The sequence below is a fragment of the Epinephelus fuscoguttatus genome, linkage group LG16, assembly GCF_011397635.1.
Source record: "Epinephelus fuscoguttatus linkage group LG16, E.fuscoguttatus.final_Chr_v1".
Classification (NCBI taxonomy): domain Eukaryota; kingdom Metazoa; phylum Chordata; class Actinopteri; order Perciformes; family Serranidae; genus Epinephelus; species Epinephelus fuscoguttatus.
Genome location: NC_064767.1, coordinates 28,035,361 through 28,050,787, shown reverse-complemented (window position 1 = coordinate 28,050,787; position 15,427 = coordinate 28,035,361). Strand labels below are relative to the sequence as shown.

The 15,427-nt window shown below is 42.3% G+C and overlaps 1 protein-coding gene across 1 annotated transcript in view; it reads right to left on the bottom strand.

Moving 5' to 3' along the window:
* disc1 (DISC1 scaffold protein) overlaps positions 1 to 15,427 on the bottom strand; it is a 58,623-nt gene that overhangs the window by 33,592 nt on the left and 9,604 nt on the right. Inside the window, exons 4-9 of the mRNA XM_049600257.1 lie at positions 14,814 to 14,970; positions 13,070 to 13,157; positions 12,454 to 12,686; positions 8,187 to 8,241; positions 6,319 to 6,421; positions 5,959 to 6,147 (exon numbers count right to left, since the gene is read on the bottom strand). Coding sequence (XP_049456214.1) covers positions 5,959 to 6,147; positions 6,319 to 6,421; positions 8,187 to 8,241; positions 12,454 to 12,686; positions 13,070 to 13,157; positions 14,814 to 14,970 — 825 coding nt within the window. The remainder of the gene's footprint in view (positions 1 to 5,958; positions 6,148 to 6,318; positions 6,422 to 8,186; positions 8,242 to 12,453; positions 12,687 to 13,069; positions 13,158 to 14,813; positions 14,971 to 15,427) is intronic.

Sequence of the window (15,427 nt, the reverse complement as noted above, 5' to 3'; positions counted from 1 at the left end):
CTCCCAAATTGTGCAGCCATAAAAGCACTAAAACACTATCTCAACAGCTCACCTGCTCACATTCCTGCTCCATTAAACCTGCATCTTATTATTTCCTCCACATCCTTTGGGAAACTCCATTAGCACCAGGCTGATACATTTCCCACAAAAGCACATTTCTGAATTTGTCACCTCCCTTTGCTGAGGAGTTTTGTCCAAACTAGCCATGCGAGCTGCCCTGTGATGCTGTGCTTAGACGCAGTGGTGCTTTCAGCTGAATGCTACTGTCAGCATGCTAACATTCTAATCAAAGGGTTATCTGCGGGTCTGAAAAGAGAAGTCGATGCAGACGTGCCTTTGTAAAAACGGGAGACGCAGTGGTGCTACCCTAGCACTAATAGCTGTGACTGGTTGATAACGAAATCCATATTCACTAAAGGGTGTTTCCATCTAGAACTAATTAAATGTCACTGTATTCCCTATTAATCCCTTCTTTCTTGCCACACAATCAACACACACTCAATGTTCATACAGTTTGTGGATAGTTGAATGTGGTTTTTCATGGATCCTACATGTGGTCCCACCAGAGTTCAACTTCTTGATGTATGTTCACAGTAATGTCCACAAACTTAATCCAGCAAGGGCAAAACATGATTAGGAGTGCCACTGTTTCGAGTGAATGTTCTTCTCTATTGGGGGCCACCATGATTTGAGGCAAGAAGGGCCAAGCATAAACTTACTGCATGCTGATAAGTGAAATGTTAAGTTAGAGCTAGCTGATACTGACAAAGAGAGCATTTTATTTTAGCCAGTTTAGCTGCAAAGTGATAGCCCTGTCACAACCTACCTTATACCTGCATTCTTTCTAACGTCCAGCAGAGGGCGACCCCATTGGTTGCAAAAATAAGTCCGACCGTTAGAAAATGACCCTACTTCTCACTCGATTTATTACCTCAGTAAACATTTCCCTAATGAGTTTATGGTGCTAATCACTAGTTTCAAGACTTCCTCTATCCTAGCTAGCACCAGATGTCTGTATGATGTCAGCAAGATGTTAAATTTTGGTTGGAATAAAAAACTGTGTTGGCAATAATGTCTAACGTTAGAATTCTACTTTGTATAGATGTTAACCATTATGGCGTGTTGCAGACATTTGGTTGTGTTCTCAATACGTTGCAGTTAAATGTTGTTATTCTACATTAAAATGGCGTTGGCATGATACCTTTGGAAGATGTTACATTTTGGTTACATAACAACACATCTTAAAGCTGACAAAATATCAGTGTCATCTGTCGTCAGTATTCTGTGTCAAATTGCTGTTGGCATTAGACATCCTGATATAGAATTTTGGTCACATGAGATCACAACCTTAATTCAACCTAATATCAGTGTCAAACAACACTGGTTGGGCAATCGGCATAATTTTCCTTTGTACATTATTGTCCCATTGAGACTAAAATAGAAGCTAAGCAGGGTGGGCTTTAGGGTGTGGCTACCTAGTGATGACAAGTCACAACAATGGTGGTGCCCTTTGGTTCTCAGTCAATCCACCCCTCGCTCCTCCACAGCTCCACCCTCTGGTCCAAATGCCAACACATCTGGCTGAATGCCTAACTTCAAAACAGTAATCCACAAACCAATGGTGACATCTTGGTGGCTATGTCCACCTCTTACAGTCTAGGATTCCAATGATAGCATTGTGAGTACAGCAGGTATGATGTTTACCATGTCTACCATCTCAGTTTCAAGTATCAGCATGCTAACATTTGCTTATTAGCACTGACTGAACACAAAATAAAGCTGAGGCTGATGGGAATGTCATTACTTTTCCAAGTATTTGGCCATAAACCAAAGTATTGGACCACCAAAATGAAAAGCCAGATGATAACCCATCCAGTGGTTGTTAAGCTATTTCATTCTGGACCAAAGCGGTGGACTGACATGCTGCTACAGAATGGCTAAAAACTAAGAGCTTCACTTTGTTTTCAGTGCAACCAACACTATAAAACTCAGCCTCCTTTGAAGTCATATAGGAAAGAAATCGACTGATGCATTGGTGGGAATTACTGTAGTGGCACCTCAATCAACTTCCCTTTGTTTCAGCAGTAATTCTGATGTGTCTATGGACGCTATGATATTCACAATGGAATGGCATCCTCTACTGAATCCCAGGAAAAATGAATACTGCCAAAACTTCAGAGACAAAAACCAGGAAACATTCTCCCGGGTCCACTTAACCACTACACTGCTCTCAATCATTTAGACACTCTTTAGGAGAAGAGCTGTCATACGTTCCATCATGTTCTCAACAGAAGCACCCTGAAAGAGCTAGAGTCATGAATAAATCATATATGTCCTCGCCTTTACTATTGGCACTCCATTAAGAGGAAATTGCATTTGTTTAATAACACGCAGAGACAGTATTTTGATGTACACTTCAGCTGCTGGGCCGGTGTTGAGTTTGGCCTGAACAGGCTCCCAAATCCTGCCAAGGACCATAAAGCCAAGAGGTGACACTGGAGCTGGAGATGTGTGAAGAAAGATTTGATGGTGGAGATGCAGCGAAAGACAAAAAAACACTAATTAAACGTGCTCGAGTGGAGCCATGTGGAGAAGACAACCTACCGTCTTTATCACAAATAGCCAAATTACCTGAATGCTACAGAATATACCGCCTGCATACTAACAATAACATTAAATAAGCATTGGCAGAAGATGCGAATAAATCAAGAGGGACACACACTGACACTGCCTCCACGTTTGAATGTCCTCACTCCTGGGGGTCATTTACTCACGTTATTCAGCTCTTCAATTATTTATTGGTAAATTTAGTATCACTCCAGATCTCTCTTGGGGACAAAATTATACTCTCAGCGGGGAATCAAACCTCCAGCTATAATGGGCTTGGTATTCATCAGCACTCGCGTCAATGGCAATTAGGGACGTAATGGCTCCCAGGCCAAACACCCCCACACCACACAGTACTCTGGGCGGAGATGCTCAACAAGCTGAAGCTGTGTAGTTTAAGTGAATGCATGAGCATAGATCTTGTCAAAGTATCAACTGAACTATGGGTGCATTAGAGCTTGTGCAATGACAATAGGCCTTTTCAGGAACAGGCATATGGTTTTCTTGTTATAAGATGACACCACTGTCATAAGCATGTGCTAGAAATGCCTCAGTAACCAAAAGGATGGCCATCTTGACTTTGAAGTAGACTGTAATTTCTAATACCCTCCAGCTAAAGAAATGGTAATGTGCTGTTTGTGGGCTATCAGTTTCCAGCTAGCATACAGTGCCAGCTCCTTATTACCAAATAGGATGACAGTTTAATGAGCCCCTTGCTTGGTGTCAGCGACGCATTGTGAAATTGCGCCTGCTGCCATACTGTGTGCACCCACTTGAGCATTCGAGCAAGCTGCACACCCGATCATTAACTTGCCGTCTCTACCCACATTTGTGACTTGTTTCTTACCTGATTCCCGTTCCTTTGTTTAGCCCAAGCATTTGCATGTAGCTGGTTTCCAAGCCCCCATGTCCCCAAGAGCTGCATTATTCTCTGTGAGGCATGCAGTGTGTTTAGGATACTGGGGTGAACTTGAATGTGTCTTTGCTGGTTGTCAGGGGGGAGATTAATGCTATCTCTGGCTGTTTAGCAAGTCAAGGTGTTCAGGACTGTATTCCAGCAACAAAAGTCAAACAGGTGACTGAGTTAAATGCACATAGGTGGGAGGAAAGGAACAATAATTTGCAAGTAAAATGAATGGGTTTCTACGGTAATAATATAAAATCATGGACCTTACATGAACAAAAAAGTCCATGCATGCATGACCGTATGCCACATAAACTCAATGCAACTCTGCCTGCCTGCAACAATCAAAGGGTGCCCCCTAGTGACAGCAGAGGGTGCATCCAAGACAAGACAATGGGTCGACAGTAATGGTGACACTACATGGTCTACATAACAGTGTACGTCAGATAGCTGATTGCACGCCTTTGGGTTGCAGCAGAAGCCCGACCCAGAGCTTCAGTCTCTGGTCTTTTGCTACCTGCTCCAGCCTCGTCACTTCACTGTTCCCCTTCCCTCTCTGCGCTCCCGTCTTAGTGCCTCGGAGAGTGAAGTGACCTTTTTTTAGAAATCTTCCTGTGACTGATGGACTTGAGAGAGTAGCACTGCAGGTGGTGTCGTCAAAGTCCATTTATCTCTCTGCCAGTGCCAGGAGGCCAAACCAATCTAACTCCCCCTTCACCCCCCCCAAAAAAGCGAGCCCTTTCTTTAAGCAGCATTCAGATATCCTCTCACTGGAGAGTGTGCGAGCACTGAGACATCATGTCTGCACTGAGTAGCTCGGAGGTAATTGGCTACTTCACACAATCTAAAGCTCATTTCCCCTGCACACAGCCCCACCACCACCACCACCCCTCCCCTTCCACTTAACAACTGCCAATCCTGCTGGTAACTCATTTGATGCTGACTCCCCACTGACAGCAGATCACTTCTCCTTCATTTGGGAGAAAAGTCATCGTCCATTGATGTCCTCCCAGCATGGAGCATCATCAAGCGAGGACTTCTCTTTCGAAGAGCTCTCATGATGCACGTCTGAATTGATATTTAAAAGGTGTATTCAAAGACAGAGAGAGGCACCCTTCAAAAAAATACAACAAACACTTTGCAGTCTCAGTGGGCAAGAAAACGTTTGTCGTGTGTTCGTTTTGATAATGGTGCAATTTTTTTCATTTAATATTTTTCCTGTGGGTGGCCAAACACAGAGCTAAAAGTAGGGTGAATGGACTTACATTGACCAGCTGGCCAGAGACACCACTTCAAATGAATGATAATGTTGCCTTTGAATCCCTGGATGTGTAAACTACCCCCATCAATAAGTCAACTTAAAAGGTGGATGTGTCCGTGTTGTGTGTGCAGCTTGTTTCCACTGCCACCAAATGGCCTAAAAACTAGTTCATGTAGGTTTAAAGGGGTTGTGTGCAGCATTCAGAGAACATCTAAGATTCACAGTCTAAGCCAGGACTGTTGGTGCACGGCTATCAACATGGAGGTGGCTGCAGCTAGCAGCTAATAATGCTAACAGCATGAACAGTGCTGACAATGGCAACAGTGCTGACTGAGCTAATGGTGTTAACATGAAGGAGGGGGGTTACGCTTTTGTGCCAGTGCAGAGCAACAACAATTAGCTAGCTAGTGAGATACACACACAAGGAGCCACATACACTAATGTTGTGTTCCATTTGCACTGGAAAGTCGCAGTTTCCAAGTTCCAAGTTCTGTCCAACTTCTATCTGTGGTCATGCTGCTATGGTGTTTGTATGCGCAGAATACTGTATGAGGCGTATTTGTCAACTACGATTACTAGCAATGGCTAATCTGGGTAGTACTGGTATTGCTAACAACATGATGGTTTTCCAACTTGTACTGGAACGCAGTCAACTTGGGTGTAACGTAGTTCCCAGATCCAACTGACTCTCTCTGACTTCCGAGGTAAATGTAAGGCAACATAACATGCACATGTGGCTGGACCGATTACCACAACATAGAAAAGAGAAGCTCAGATTACAACACACACACAGGGAGTGTGACATCATTCTCTGCTCAGGATGTCATTATTTCACTATGTCTTCACACAGCAAATAGTGGTTTGTTGCTATATTATTGCCCTGAATGTGGCATACCAAATCTTTAAAGGGGCAAAGACATAAATTATAGGTTGCCCCATAAATGGCTAGAAAGATGGCAAGGTCAAATACCAAAAAAACACGGCACTCATCTCTTTCAGCATTACCATCACATTGCCAGATCCCTGTTAATAAAATTAGATTAACTCCAGTCATAAATTCTCATGTTATTATAAATTTGAATGAGATTCAGGTCTCGAGAGGAGATCCCATTGCCCACAGCAGCCCAGCTTCTCCTTGCGAATGAAAACAGTGTTATCCTGATGTCAACTGGCCTCAGTGACTCACCGTGCTGGGCCTCCCTCTGCTCCAGCTCCTGCCTGAGCTGCTGCCGCTGCTCCTTCATCCTGGCTAGCTCCTGGCTGCTCCCCGAGCTGAGGCTGTGCAGCCTCTTAGCCAGAGTATCCAGTCGGTCCCGTTCCAGGTACACCGCCTTCATCTCAGCCTTCAGCTCCTTGGCACTGCTGAAGTCATTACCTGCACCGGCGCACCACAGGACATTAGGCTCACACCGCCCATTAATGAGCACCTCGATCATTAATAGCGTAATTAAGTGAGGCTAATGGTGGGCGATTCAAGTAAATGAGGTAAATAGAAGACGTGAAAGTGTAGGAAGGTTTGAGTTGGGGTGTGGTTGTGTGGAGTTACCTGAGATGGCCGCCAGCTTGGCTTCATGCAGAGCTAAAAGCTGAGTTTCAGTCTCGCTGACTTTCCTCCTCAGGCTGCTGCCCAGCCTCTGACTCATGACCACCTGGGGAAAAGAAGCAGAAGAAGAGGCTGAGGAGAGAGCGGGGGGGAGGGTGGTGGTAACTAAGAAAACCTTTGCAGACACATGGATCCCACAGGATGCATAGCTCATTTCCAATTCTGCTTTCATTTTCTTTTTTGACACTTATTCTTACAAGACCTTACAGATTCATTTCCGTCCTTCTGTGCCTGCCCTGCTTTGAATACACAACAGAGCATCAACGCCCGATGTGTTACCTTGTCTATAACCTTTAGAATGAAAGAGAGTGTGTCTCCTTTCACGTGGATGGACAGGGAAATGTGAAATCTCCATAAAAGATGCCATTAGAATGTCAGAGAGGAAAAAGGCCCTGAATGTCACGGGGCCTGATGGGGATGCAGCACCTTAGCTCTGCTGTATTCACCGAGGAGTTGATGGCTTCAGATACAGCCTGTCTGGCCCCCATCTGCCCTCGCTCTGCCCTTTAAACCTCTGTTCTTTCCAATGTATTCACTTTGAGTAACAGCCAGATACAATACCCATGATGCGCCTCCTTCTTTTGAGGAACTATTTTCACCACTCAAAGGGATGCGGAGCCGGATTTTCTGACGCATTTTCTTCTTGAATCTGACACAGTTTTGTGCAACACTTTGAAAAGGCTGTCAAATAGGTTGGTATTTCTGAGGCAGAACATCTCTAGGGAGTTCTCTTCCCACAGAAATACAGAAAACTGTTTTTTCAAACAGGCTTGCATAATTTTATTTCATGCATTACACGAACTGGAAACAGCTCTGGAGTGCTTTTCAAACTGTAGAAATTCTGACATTGGTGATTTAATTTCCAAACATCAGGCTATTTGTCAATTTTGAAAAAGTCAATAGAGAAAGTGAAAGTTACTTTCATGCCAGCAATCACTTTGTCACAGCAGGTGTGCCATTTTCCACAACGTGGATATCTGATTTAGGAACAAAACTTTTCATTTCAGCGGAACAATGGACAATCTTGTGATTGAGGTGTCTCTTCGTGAAAAGCCTACATCCCTTTGAGGTGCAGTTGAAGCTTCGACGAGCCATTTGATGATGGCTTTTCTAAAGGACAGTAAAGAGGTCTTTTCTGAGCCCCCTGGCCCCTGCTGTGCCTCTCTCCCTCTATCCTTAAACCACCACTTCTTACAGTTTCTGCTGCTTCTGGCTTTTTCCAGCTGCACACATCTATGCATAGAGATCAGTGAGAGGGAAAAGCAAACCCATGAGAAGCAAGAGGAAACTCCAGAGACAGAGCACATACAAAGCGAAGCATGCAAAGCCATTCACACGCAGGAATGCACCACTGAAAACCCACCAAAGCCAAGCTAGCTCAACAGATAGTTCACACAGTACACATACACCTGTAAAATCCACTGGCTGTAGCTGCTAAAAAGTAAAAATGAACACTTCTACAATTAAATAATCAACTAAAATACTAATTCAGTTGCCTATTTCTCATCAGAAATTCTCCAAAAATCAGCAATTTGTATTTTTCTAGTGTTGTATTGTTTTATGGAGGATTATTAAGGGAGGATTTCTCAAAACGACAACTCTTACATGCAACTATGGACAGTTCACTGCCTTGTCAAATAAAAAGTGACATTTAGTATGCATATTTAATACACTGACGCTGGCATACAGTACATGCTTTCTACTTTGACTTACAATCCATTAGGTATTCACACACATTCAGTCATCAATGGCATGCTAAAGAGAGGCTGAGCTGTTGTGGACTAAATCCGGGCAGAGGAACAGTGACTTACTTTAGCGGTGGCTTCCTTGATGGACAGATTCAGTGCCTGCTCCTGCTCCTGGAGTCTGTAGTAAGAGGAAATCAAAATGTTACAGTACAGAGCTAAAAGTAACTTCTTTTGGGGGCTAAAAGTAAAATCAATAGGTGTCAGTGACAGCAATAAAAGTCCACTGGTTTACTCTAATCTCCTCAACACAGAGTGGTTTACGACTATCAACAGGTATACTGAATATTTTCTATATTTCATAGAGGAATACCTTCAAAGATCTTGTTTAATAGGTAAGAGCAAAAGTGCAGGCACTAATTATTCATTAACATCCTTGCATCAACTGCAAAGACTTAAAGCAAAATCCTACAGATATCCCCAACCAGAATGAGAGGTTTACTTACTGTCTATTTGGATATAAAAAACTGACTTGAATATTGTGTGCAAACATGAAAGCATAAGGTCCATGCTCTGACACCTTATGCTCCAGATTTTGCATTTGGAATCAAAACTCTAACCAGTGGATTTAAGTGCATTTTTGCTGGTACAGAAAATTACTGGCTCTGTCTAAAGGTAACAGCAGCTGCTGGCTGTTGTTTTGTGTTTAACAAGCTGGTATGAAACTGGCATTGATCTTCTTATCAAACTCCCAGCATGAAAGAAAAGTGGCTTATTTCCCAAAATGTTGAACTATCCCTTTAATCAACTATCTATAAAATTCCTTTGCCATTGACCAGATTCAGTCGGTGGTGAAGTAACAGGTGCTAAGCACTGAGAAGTCCTGCCTGTCGTTCATCCTCTTAAATCTGTATTTTCAAATTGACCTGTGGCAGAACTGAGTGTCATCTTATTGGTTCTGATAACTTCCCAAATGAAAACCTACATCAGCCGTGTGGACACCAATATGAAACCTTCCACTAGAAACCAGGGTGTAATATTTCATCAGAATCTGCACTTTGACTCACAAGCTTGAGCTTCTTCCAACTCCACGACATCCCAAAAATCAATTCAGTGCTATCACCTAAAGACCTAGAATACTAATCCATACCCTAATTTTTTCGCACCTAGATCAACCATCCAGTTCTGAAAAATGAAGCCGACATCGAAGTGCTAAAAACTGCAGTTCCTCTAATGGCCACTTGAGGCTCGCTCCAGAGATGAGTCAATCCCCATAGACCCCCATGTTAAAATACCAAACTTTACAGTAGAAATAAACATGTTTACAGCCTGGTATAAAAACAGTTTTGTCTCTATAGCTAATTTTAATGTTCATGACAACTGTACGGGGGTGAATTTTTATATAAACTCACCCGTTTACATTTTATTAAGGCTTCAGATTACACATAAATAAGGGCAGGCTGCTCTGAATGACAGGCTGTCTGCCGATAGTGTCCTCAGTCTCAGTTACAAACACCACTCATTCCAGTGCCACCCTCTTGTCCATATATGGTCCCTTCTGGCTCCAAAGATCCAAGATGACGAAAGCTAAAATGCCGAACAAAGCAAGTCCACAAACCAATGGCTGACGTCACAGTGGCTACATCCATTATTTTTATACAGTCCATGGTCTCAGCCGAGCAGCCACATCCTGCCTGCAGCTTGTGCACCAAGCTGCAGCCAGGCTGTTAACCAAATCCAACCACAGATCCTACATCACACCAATCCTCGCATCCCTTCATTGGCTCCCCATAAAGTACAGAATAGACTTGAAGATACTGCTGAGCACATACAAGGCCCTACATGGTCTTGCTCCTTCATACATTTCTGAACTCTTACATCTTTATGCCACCTCTAGGCTACTCACAGCCAAGGTCTGTTACTGCTGTCAGAGCCCCATCCCTCTCTTAGATCTGCTGGGTCTGTAAACTGCTTCAAAAAACTTCTCAAAGCCCATCTTTTCATGCAGGGCTGTTATTCTGTCTTTGGTTATGTGTCCTTTCTGTTTATGGCCATATACATTTCTTATTTTCCTGCATCTGTATCCTGTGAAGCACATTGAAACCTTGATTTAAAGGTGCTATATTAATAAAACCTTAGTTACATACAGTATTTAGTTTGCTGATTTTCTTATTGTTCTGACAATATTGGTTTTCATTGTACCCGTCCAGATGATCATTTCAGATGTCAGGATTAATTTTAGTAATGTTATTACTGGACGTGTATGTAAACAGGACAAACCATTGAGGTCATATTATTCTGTGACAGAGATATAAATCAATTAGTAGAGGGGAAAACAGTAGCATAAAATCCATTATACACAACACAGTCACCTTGAGACAGTCCCAATCGTCTGATATCACAAAAAGCAGTGTGCCCTTTCCATGTTATTCAAGCTGATGTTCAGGGTGAGTCAGACTAAAATGTTGTCTCTGAACATCAGTGTTACTGAACCTTTTTTTTAAGGGATGCAGCTACTGTGAAAAGGGTGGATTTCTTAAATCCAGTACCCACAGGGAAACAAATGTCGATATGGGAAAGAAATGTCCTGTGTTATTTGGAAAGGGAACTGCGAGCAACACAATCATCATGATGACCCGGAGCTCGCCACCCAGAGATGTGCAGCTGAATATCCAATCTGGGGTCGCAATTTCAATCAGCAGCAGGAATAAATGCGTTCCAGTTGGGGTGAGAATATGTCAGATATCAAATTATGCCTGTGATGGTGGGTCACGCCACGGAGAAGGCGATAAGTACAATTTACATGTCTTTCTAACGAGTGGCAAGACAGAGAGGCTTTCCACGGTGATCCGTCGCAAGCTATTAACTTCAGAGGATATGATGCAAAGCAATCATTTGCATCTGAGAAAAACCATTAAAATTCAAAGCAGGTTCAAGCAGGTGTGAGAGAAGAGGATTGGGAGCACAGGGGGATGCGACAAATAAAGGAAACGTAGTTGTGGCTGCTTGATACATCCTCTCTGAACCTGAAAGTAAACAAATCATTCCTCGTGAAGTCTTACACAATTATTGCATTACATTACACTCAGTTGGTGACTCGCAATAAGCGCTTCAAACCCTGCATAGGCACAAGAGCTGGATCTCATCAAAAACTGCACGTGCATCCAAAACTGTGTGCAATTTTATCTTTTTTCAATGTATGTAAAAACACTTCATCTGTATTTCTTTAATTGTCAAAGCTCTTCCATGCTACTATATGAGATGTTAATTGGGTTGAAACATGATGGTGTGCTTTGGACTCAGTCGTACTTTCTTGGCACAGGACGAAACAGTCCTGCTGCAAGATTTATTCAAAACGCCACTTTGTTCGTCGGAGGACGAACGAAGCTGGGAGGCAAAGATTTAGTGAAATGGAGGATCTGCTCTGACACATCCTCCTCCAAACGAGCTAATTTAATGATAAGAAAATACGTGACTTGATACAGGGGAAACATTCAGGGACTGATGATTGTTGTGGTGTCACTACACACCCACAGCTCTCTAGCAGCCCCACCTGGTCACTGACAGAACTGCAGGAACTATGAGAACTACCTAAGGCATGATCAGAGGTGAGCAAATCTGAGTTTCCTGTCATGTACTGTCAAAATATCCCTCACCCGGACTGTGAGCGTGTATATAAAGTTTATCTCATGTGCTTCATGTGATCCATATTGAGTAAAGGGCAAAAAACAATAATAAAAATCAATGACTGCAATATAAGTCATGCTACAAGTGCAACCTTCCAGCTGATCATATCACTTCTGAGTAAAGGCGATGCCTGTGATGGACCAGTCTGCAAATTATTTCACAGATATGGTGTTCGGCAGTGTTCAGGCTCAACCAACCAAATCAAACAGGAAAAAAACATCACAATCAGGTGCAAAATGCAAATCTGTAATGTGTGAAGATGTCTCTTCACAGAACACTCCCAAGGCGCAATTTGACTTTTACATTTTTCACATACATTTGCACATTTTTCGCTGAAGCACACACACACCTTCTGGACAGCAAAAGCCAGTAAAATACCCAGAGATGTTTTCTCATTTATGCACCTGAACATGTAAAAAAGACACGAGAAAGTATCCCCAAATTGAGTCCTGTGCCAGGGAACAGTAGGTTTGACTCACGTATTACCCAGAGGTTTTTTAATAGAGACGAATATTTAATTTATAAAAACAAAAACAGACTAATCTAAAACTTTGGTATGAGACTTTTCTCAGCGAAAGCGTGCAGGTGGTTGTTACATAAGCATGTAATCAGGCACTTCACATGTTTTAAATTCTGCACCTGTGCATGCAAAAATCAATCATACAAAATCATTTGGTGTAACATTCTGCATGTATGTGACGCTGACCTGAGCATGGAGGGTGAAGGAGACACGGAGATCTGCATGCGGTTTTCAGAGGTGATGAGGTCCTGCAGGGTTCTGCTCATATCGCGGAGCTGGGCAACGGTGCAGCTCTTCAGCACGGAGCCCTCCAGCTCCTCGGCCTCCACCTGCTGCTCCTCCTGCTGGATCTGCTGCTCCAGGCATCGACTGCGGTCCTTCAGCTCCGTCAGCCTCTGCTGCAGCTCTGCTATCTCCTCCTGCACAGGTTTATAAATGATTCTTGCATTAATTGTCAGTTACTCATCAGGTTAGTAATTGTCCTGTTCTCTGTTTGTGTTGGGCATGACATAGTGGTTAGGATTGGGAAAAATAGCCTTTTTTGATCAAGCTAATCGTGATCCTGATGAATAAAATGAAATAGTACTTTAATAATCCACAGCAGTACATATACCACTATAATCAAGTACTTAACCTGAACTTTACTTCACTAATTCTGGATTTACTATAAAGAGAGCTGCAAACATGAGCACAGCTGTTAGTCTTTCTATACATTTATCAGTTTTACATTACACACACATGTGACACAAAGTGCCAGAAAAGAACATTTAAGCTTTAATGACATAATGTAACATGAATTTACCTCTACTACCCGTCTCTCCTGGATCAGGCGATCTCTTCGATGCAGCGGACCCTGCAATGTGTCGGACACATCTGGCTCCAGACTCTCCCTGATGACCAGTCACAAAGAGACAGTCACTACAAAGGCCTCAATGTGGTTCTCACATCTTTAATCATGACTCCTCTAATTTTACACAACATGCAGTCACATTTCAGAGTCCTGTTCAGCCTCCTCAAGTCAAAGTGAGTTTATATGGGCAGTACATTGTGCAGTGGGACATTAATACTATGTACTACTACACCACATTAAAGCTTGTTTTAACCAGTTTCTTAGTGCACTTTCTCCAACTCACTGAAATGGAGTGACTGACTTCATAACAGAGGTGACCTTGAATCTTTGGAGGCATATTTTTTCCTGAGTTTTAGCATTATAAAAACTCTGAGATGCAGGGATGTGTGACAAACACAGCTTTGTTGCATGAGCTTTCGGTTACATTTGTTCAGGATACCCTCTGGAGAGGCCCCACCTGACTACCTTCCTGTTGAAAGAGTTATTTTTGACACCCCTCTCTAACTGCTCTGTCCTACAGCATCATGATGGAAGATGATCATTATCACAAGACAAAGCTGTTAACTCAATTTAACCACATAAAGCTGTCAAAATGCAGATTTCACCAAGCGCTGAAACACCTGTTGACTTCAATAATACAAAGCCAGTTGGGATGTATAGCAACATTATGCTATTGCTAATAACCATGTAATAGTATTAGATTGTGATTAACATTATAAGGTTGTTGGAATAAACAATGCTGTTGTCTAAATGGATAAGTACTGTCATAAAAATAAGTTGGAAATGAAAAAGGAATCTTTTTTTGCAGGTGTTTACATAATGTAGCCTACACTGCTACATGTAGCTACATGCTAATGTGAGGGAAATGAAATCTTGGTTACTGATAATGTTCATTTCTCGTTGATTTTGGCTCATGTTCCTGCTGAAACGTGACAGTGTGAATACAGGTGTTCCAGCACAGACAGTATGAGGAAAATATAGTGTTACTGGAACATTACAAGTCCAGTGTGTAAGATTTAGGGGGATTTTGTGGCAGCGAGCAGTGACAATTGCAAATTACAACCAGCTGAAACTTCTCCCAGTCAATTTTCATTGTTCAGGAGGTTTTTATCGATCTTACTGCATTGTCCATAGAGATCTCTTCCTCTCCAGAACAAACAGAGCAGGGGATTTAAAACAATTAAATACAGCAAAAAAGCAGTTTCACGTTATTCTGTTATTCTGTTATTCTGTTTCTTTAACGCTCTCACTGCAAAGGGGCTGCAAACTACAAAAAATCGAATGGCCCTATCTAGAGCCAGTGTTTGGCTCATTTTAAGGAACACAGTTCTTATTTTCAGGTGATTAGACAGTGAAGAAAACATACGTATTATATTATATTCCATATCTGCCAATATATCCCCCTAAATCCTACACACTGGACTTTTAAAGCATCTAAACATGTTCTAGTAGAAACCTAAAATACAACTATTAACCTAAAAATTAAATTCCCCATATGCCAGTATGGGAGAAAAATTATCTTTCACTATCAAAACAGTAGCTTCCAATTACTGATATGAATATTGACAATATAATATCATACATTAGCACGACATTAACATCAGAACATGATGTTCATTTCCAGCAGGGTGTGACCTCAGCAGAGTGTAGTGTAGTGTGTAAACTAATAATGCATCATTGTTGTGTTGTGACTGACCTGCACTGACTGCAGTCTGCCCTCTGGAGGGCGCTGTGCACCACCTGTCTGAGCCGCTCCAGGAACTGAGCCACGCTGGGCTGTGTGGAGGGTAGACCCAACTTCAGAGCGCCTCGCTCCCTGCACAGCTCCTCCAGCTTTTTCCCAAAACGCTCAGCTGGAAACACACACACACACACACACACACACACACACACACACACACACTGAATTACACGCAATAATATTTGCTTAAATGTTTTTAGCAACTAGATTCAAGTCAAACAGTCAACATAGAAACTTGTTGTGACTGCAGAGATCTTTGTAGCCTACATTTACTGAAATAACATGTCTGCGCACACATTTATTCAATTACCAAATTATACCCTAACTAGAAGGCACTTGGAAAACAAACTTCTGTCAATACTCAACAATTCTCAGCTTGCTGTTTCCAAGAAGACATAATTCCTGTCATTTAAATCTTAAGAATCCTTCATTTCTGGGTATCGTAAACACCATAACCCTTCTGCTGGGTTAAGGGCTAATTTTAAAGATGATAACTATCTCAGGGTAAAACATCTAAACCGTCATCAGCAAGAAAATCTAATCAACTGTTATTTCTTGTAAAGAACATT